Here is a 7,080-nt window from a genome sequence, read left to right on the forward strand (position 1 = left end):
TGTGTGTGTGTGTGTGTGTGTGAAAGCCAAACATATTTCAAGATTTAATTTGTGAGTGTGTGAGTCTGTTCGTTAAAGTAATTACTGTTTGTCAGTTGTTAATGTCTGCATGTTATACATCTCACATTCAATCATGCGCTATGTCTGCATGTGTGTTCTGTGTGTGTGTGCATGTATGTGTGCGTGCGTGTGTGTGTGTGTGTCTCTAGAGGCAGGAGACAGGCGCCAAGGTTAAAACATATTTAGCCAGCCGTTGCAGTCGCCAGTCATACTTCACATTTAGAGGATGATTCATGCTGCTGTCTGCAGACTTTCCAGGCTTCCACTCTGGAGAGACTGGAAACTATACAGGGTCAGTCAAAAACTACTCTCTACCTCTCCTTTTTGTGTTTGGATGTTTAATAACTTCAAATGAAGTAAAAAATTAAATAAATTAGTTATTCATTTATTAATCAATTTAAATCTTAGTTGACCATGAGTTACATTATCATCTTCAACTAATGCATTTATTTAAATGTGAATGTTTTCTTCCTCTATCATTGTTCCTTTGACTGTTGCAATGTAGTGCTTATTCAACTAAAGCCCACTAATAAATAAATATAAATGTAAATAACCATAAAACGTCTTTGCCAACCAAACGCTGGTGACTGAACTTTTAGAAAATCATCATTGCAGGAATGCAGCAGTTTCTTTTATTCTGCAGTTGATACAGCGAAGAAAAGAAATGTGAGAAAGAAAGCTCCCACTAATAAAACTGAAGCAATAAATTGAAAAGGTCAAGATATACTCCATGATTAGGGGTCATTGATGAACACTAATCTATTCCTACATTAAGGCCCTCGGGGTATTCATGCTCATAAAGGCATTATGAAGCTAAATGCCAAATGTGGAGAGAGAAAGGTCTTTGTTTAAAGCTGGCGGAAAGTCCAGTAGTCGGATATTTAGGATAATTAAAACGGTGGCAGTGATTGATCAAAATCAGAGAGGACATACAGTACAGCACATTTATATAAACATACAGTGAATGGGCGCGCAAATACAAACTCACCTGGTACAGAGGTTCCCAATGCCACAAATACTACTGCGGTGACTGAGTCTTTCAGGCCCACTGTGCAGCCAAAATGAGAGGCCAGGTCCCCTGTAATAACATAAAAGGAACATTGTCATCACTACTATACCGAATACTGCTTTTATTACAACTTTCTAAAAGGCTAAATAGTGATTATTGATATAAAGATACATATTTGAACATCTTTGTGTCACTTGTGTCACTGTACTGTAAATCAAAAAAGTATGATGATCATGATGCTGAAGTCTTTATTTATCCACCCTATAACAGTAAAATTGAAATTATTAATTATTAAAAAGTGTTGTAGCTTATTTTGATTTTTCCTAAACTCCATTAACTTCTATTCGGAATTTTAAATGTGTCTTGTCAGCTGTCGTCGTACCGATCATGGCGGTGAGCAGTCCGATCATGCAGATGGAGACGACGAAGCAGGCCCAGCCGTTCCAGTACTCTGTGGGCGGGACAAAGGCGAAAATAACCTTCCAGAAGACGGTGAGGAAGTGCATAACGTAGTCGAAACATGACGGCAGCTTCTCTTCCCCGCACTCCTCGTCGTCATCATCCTCGCCTGGGCAGAAGGAAGAAAAAGAAAAAGAGGTTCAGAGGAGGGCGGCAGGGATTCCCTCAAAGTTCTCACCTGTAGTTCCAAATGTTTCCAGGCATGACATACAGTGAGCTAACTGAGTTCTTATTGTGTAAATGCTGATTCTTTATTCTTCAACTTTTTTGGTCACCTCTAACTACTGCATACTTCCAGCTACAAAAAACATTGAAATAGGAAAACGTTCGACTCTTTTACACGATGGGACTTTTTCAACTTCTCTCCCACCATTTATACTTTTTGAAATATTAATTATAATAAATATTAAGCTTTTTAAGTTTCATTTTACATTGAAGTCAATTGAGCAATCTCCAAATACTCTTCAGGATTCTTACTCTTCGAAATACTACTCCTCCCACATTCTTTTACCGACAGACGGCATTCAAACTTTAAACTGTTCAAAAAACATTTAGCTATTGGAAAATGATTTAACTTCATGATATCTTTCACAGTTTTTGTGTTATCAGTATTTAAGTTTAGTGTTTAATTCAGGTTTGATTCACATCTGAGCATCATCTTTAAGTTTGAATTATAACTGAATTAGACATTTTGTGTTAACTTAGTGGCTTGAAGGCTACTTCTAATATTTATAACTAAAATGGAGGACAAATTAATAAAGAATGTTAACTAGAGCATAGAGTATGTAACTATGCATTAGCAAAAAACCATGATCATATTAAAGCCAAATTGAAAATGTTAGCTGGGTAAAATATCAGCCTTAAGATTAATATACAAGGTTTATTACATGTTGTTTTTAGTTTGTATATGTGTTAACAATGTTCATAATGTAATCTGTGGGTCTGCTAGCCTAATATAAAAGATCAAAAGAGATTTAAACCTTGCAAATAGTTAAAAATGAACTGCCAAAAAGTTAGTGAGCTTGCAGAGAACCTATTTTTTGTGCTATAATATGAATACAACAAATGGAAACATAAATCTGCCTTCCATACTAAAAGCCGATGTTGAACACATTTCATCTTTATTTAAGATTTAATAAATTTAATCTAAGCCCTGCTTGGAAGAGAATGGATAATATTTATCCATAGCTTACCCGAGACACCTGAAGTGCAAAGTAATAAAGGACTATTAAACTCCAGCAGACATAAAGATCATTAGTTTAAATCTATAGTGACAGAAATGTAAAAATCACACTCAGTTTGACATAATTTCTGACCCACTGAGAGGCAAGTGTGTGTGTGTGCGATGTCAGTACCAAAGTCTAATCATGCCTCAGGACATGGACTACAGCCAGCCACATGCAGGGGCACACAACATTAGCAGTCCATACACTCCTGTGTAGTTGGCTGTTGTATGGCTCCATTTATAAATGAGTTAAATGAATTAATAAACAAGAGTACCTGCTGCTTCCATGAAACATGCTGATGGGTAAATCTCAGTAAAAGCCATGATGTCTTATTGATTTCACCCGGACCACTGACTCAGTGAATACTATTAACCTTCTAAGAGCTGGTGATGCATTAAAATGCTCAAAACAAACAAAGGAACAAAAACTGTCTGCACCCTAAACTGAGCTAACATTGGAGAGTTTCTTTCTACCATAGCAACTGTTCTCCCCTAACTTTATATGAGTTATTTTTACTGACATATCTCATGCAACATTATCCATCAAAGTTTTCAGAAACGCTTGATTTTGAGGGTCCAATGCTTGTTTCCTGTTTCGATTATCTCATGGCTTTATACCACTGGAGGTGTTTTTGGGCTGTTGTGTATGAAATAAAATATTCCACCTTAATTGTTTTTAAAGTAACATTTGGAAGCAGGCAGTCATTTTATTGATTGCATGGATGCCCTAAAGAGAAGTTTGTTCTGGAATTATGGATAGAAAAATGTTAAAAAACAGAAGCTCAAGAACCAAACTACCTCTCACACTCTCTCACATGCATCCTTCAATTTCAGTGAGGGATAAATTACCTTATTTTGAAATATGTTATTTGGGATTTAATGCATCAGCCTTTGCTAAACTGTCATAACTGATAATAAAACAGTAAATCATCTACAAAAGAATCACTGTTGAATTGTACTTAGCTCGACCTATAACCGTAATTATCTCAAAACAAGACAAATTTGGTGCAGCTGCTGACACACTGAGTGCTGACCTTCTGTTGTAAGTACAAAGTTCTATGACAGCCTGATATTAAGTCATTAAACACAAGTCACAAACCAGATCCAGACTGTGTTCTATAATTACAATAAATAAAGAGTAATGTACTTTAATAGGGCCAATAGTGTCCCCAGGCTACCTCACATACCTTGTTTAATGTAATCAAAAATAGATGCTTTCTTTTCAGGGTGAGCACTTGGAACAAATCAAATCATCAACTATAAATGAAAGGCAGAGGGTCAGTGGAGCAAGCAATGGCCTTATCCACTATTATGGTTTGGAACTCACACACACACACACACACACACACACACACACACACACACACACACACACACACACACACAACACACACACACACACACCACACACACACACACTGGTAATGATTATAACAAGGCTCTCTCCTTGAGTTATGTCACTTTTTACTTTCAGCAGTTCTCCTTCCCTCCCACACACTCTGTAATGGCTGAATGGAGCCATTTCTACCTCTCTCTCTTTCTGCTAATATACAGTGTATGTGCTCTTTTATCACAGCATTGGTCCCTCTCTTTGGTCTCTTTCTTTTTATCATCTGTTCCTGTGTGGGGGCGTTAATTACATGAGTGTGGAAATCACAATGTGTGGTGACCACAAACACAGAACTTTCATCGAAGAGAATGGGGTTTGTGTCCCGTTTGAAAATAAAAAAAGTTTTTTTACAGTAACTCTACAGAACAAATGGATCTACGTCATGGCCTGCATCAAGTGAAGTAACGTAACAGATATACTGGTTTTAACCCAAACTACAACCTTTTTCGAAACTCAATCTAGTAGTTTCCTTGCCAAAACGTAACCAAACAGTGACCTTAAAATTTTTTACACCTTTTCATGGCAGTTTATGCGCTCTTTTCAATGCTTTAGGCACTTTGTTATAATGTTTTTGACGCTTCACTTTTCTGATTTTTTTGATAATTTCTGTCGTTTTTGTCACTTTTTTAGACAATTTTGACGCTTTTTTTCAACGTATTTGTCGCTTGCTGAGGAACTTTTTTGCTGAACACTTTTGGGGCTTTATGAGGCCCAAAGTGTAAGTGAGAAGACTACAGTATATGAGACCTGCAATAATACAGTCAATATATATATATATATATATATATATATATATATATATATATATATATATATATATTTATTATGTATATAATACTTTTTTATACTTCTTAAGTAAAAGCATGTCAATAAACTCTACATGTTTGGCCCTTGATGTCATTGTCATTTTCCAGTGTGTCCCTTAGGGAAACTGGGTTTGACACCCCTGTATTAGAGGGTAGGAATAAACAACCTGTATCTAGCTAGCCAGCTGGACTATGACTTCATTATAGCTAAGTAGGTAGCTAAAAGTGTACTAAGCATATGAATCTACACAAGACTGGAAAGTATGCTAAAATGATGCATTGATCGAATGGAAAATAGGGCCATCTAGTGGTCGATAAAAATATGGTGCAAATGCCTGATACACAAATGGGCTTATAAGCGGTGGCCATATATTTGTCAACCCAACCTTTAAAAAACATTGAGTAGCAAGATCATTATGGTTTAAGCGGATGTTTTCCCTTTCACTCAGACCACCATTAGCTTAAAAACATTAGGCCTACAATCACACGGTGTAGAAGGAGATCCATAGATATACTTACACGGGTAAATGTTAAATTAGGCATTTTATCATTTTGTGCAATTACATTCTTACCAAGAGGGAATCTGCACTAAAATTCAGAGAATGTCGCATATAGATTAGTGGTTCTCATATTGGAGGAGAAACATGTACAATAATGGTTTATATACTTTACAACTTAATATGTTGTAATTTCTAAGAGACAGAGCTGAACTAACCGGCCCATCAGCAAAAAGATCCTACCATACTGATACCTTGTTAGAAAAATTAAAAAAAAAGCATTTAGAAGCTGTAGTGACAAGTATCACCAACACTGTCAGTTGATGCCTGTGGTTATATAGCCTACAACAGCAGTGTGAATATATATGGCTCTCCTATTTGTTTATATGCTCCCTTGTCCCTCCCTCTCTTTCTCCCTTTACTTCTTTTCATGCTTGGCTTGCGCACACTTCCCGTCTCTCTATTTCCATGCTCAGTTACGCGTTACACTGATAAAGTGGATATCCAAAATTAATTCTTTCTTCTTTTCTCCCTCTCTGTCCTACACACTTTTTTCATCCTAGGTTACACTTTGCTGATATAGCCCTTATATAATTGAATATTCGCTGTCACTTTCTCGCTTCATCCCTCTAACTCTCCCACATCCCTCTACAACCTATCGTCGCTCTAAATGCCATTGAAAGTCTCTTTACTCTATTTTGTGTGTTTGTGTGTGGCATCAGTCATCTTTGCAGTTTATTTGGAGCTCATTGGGAAAAACAGAATAAACAATGACCCAAGCAACAATGAATAAAATAAAACTACATCTATACCAGTTGCTCATTGGTTAACATTTCATGCTAATCTGACAGCTGCTCACTAGGCTTTTTTTATCTTAAGAGGCACTAGCAGTCTAATGTACTTGACATCAAGAAATATCTATTCTGACACATTCACGCACACACAAATACAATTCTCTTGCCCTACAGAAGCGTCGGATGTGTGTTATCTCTCGTTGCTTACTGAGTGTGCCCACCAGCTGCGTTGTCATAGGCCAGGGCAGATGTGGACTGCAGCTCATCTGTATATGCTGCTAGTCAAGCGAGGGGTGCGTACATAAATGTGTCTGGATGAAGGACTGTGTGCTTGCGAGTTTATGATGTAAGCTCTGGGGACTTCATTTGTACCACTGCCTGTTTACACACACACACACACACACACACACACACACACAAACCACACACCACACAACACAAAACACACACACACACACACACACACACACACACACACACACACACACACACCTACCTCTTTTGCCCACCAGCCACTGTGGCACACTCTGCTCCTAGGGTCTCATCTTTGCCAGCTGTATGGCAGTGTAATTGATTTGAGACTTGGACGACTCCTGGTCTTTTATTGCCTCTAATTTAAGGTTAGTTGTTCTTCTAATGAACAGATTGTTTGCATTTTCTGCAGACGAGTAGGTTCGACAGTAAGTACAGTGCATGGACTGGTCATCTGTAAGCTAACCTTTAGGCCGATGCCGATGGATGATATCATATCAGTGTCCATCATAATGGTTGACTGGCATCACGATGGAGAGCCACAATCGTGATGCGGTTCAGGTTCAGTGTCTTGCCCAAGGACACTTC

General features: G+C 37.6%; 1 protein-coding gene and 1 long non-coding RNA gene across 3 annotated transcripts in view; one reads left to right on the top strand and one right to left on the bottom strand.

Annotated features, from left to right (window-relative positions):
- Positions 1-3,325, top strand: part of LOC116705124 (uncharacterized) — a 5,494-nt gene extending 2,169 nt beyond the window's left edge. The window contains exons 2-3 of the long non-coding RNA XR_004335857.1: positions 210-352; positions 1,440-3,325. This is a non-coding gene — a long non-coding RNA (uncharacterized LOC116705124). The remainder of the gene's footprint in view (positions 1-209; positions 353-1,439) is intronic.
- Positions 1-7,080, bottom strand: part of slc8a1b (solute carrier family 8 member 1b) — a 140,455-nt gene that overhangs the window by 11,804 nt on the left and 121,571 nt on the right. For both annotated transcript variants that reach the window (XM_032541004.1, XM_032541005.1), the window contains exons 8-9: positions 1,452-1,637; positions 1,049-1,138 (exon numbers count right to left, since the gene is read on the bottom strand). In XM_032541004.1, the coding sequence (XP_032396895.1) occupies positions 1,049-1,138; positions 1,452-1,637 (276 nt within the window). The remainder of the gene's footprint in view (positions 1-1,048; positions 1,139-1,451; positions 1,638-7,080) is intronic.

The sequence above is a fragment of the Etheostoma spectabile genome, chromosome 17, assembly GCF_008692095.1.
Source record: "Etheostoma spectabile isolate EspeVRDwgs_2016 chromosome 17, UIUC_Espe_1.0, whole genome shotgun sequence".
Classification (NCBI taxonomy): Eukaryota; Metazoa; Chordata; class Actinopteri; order Perciformes; family Percidae; genus Etheostoma; species Etheostoma spectabile.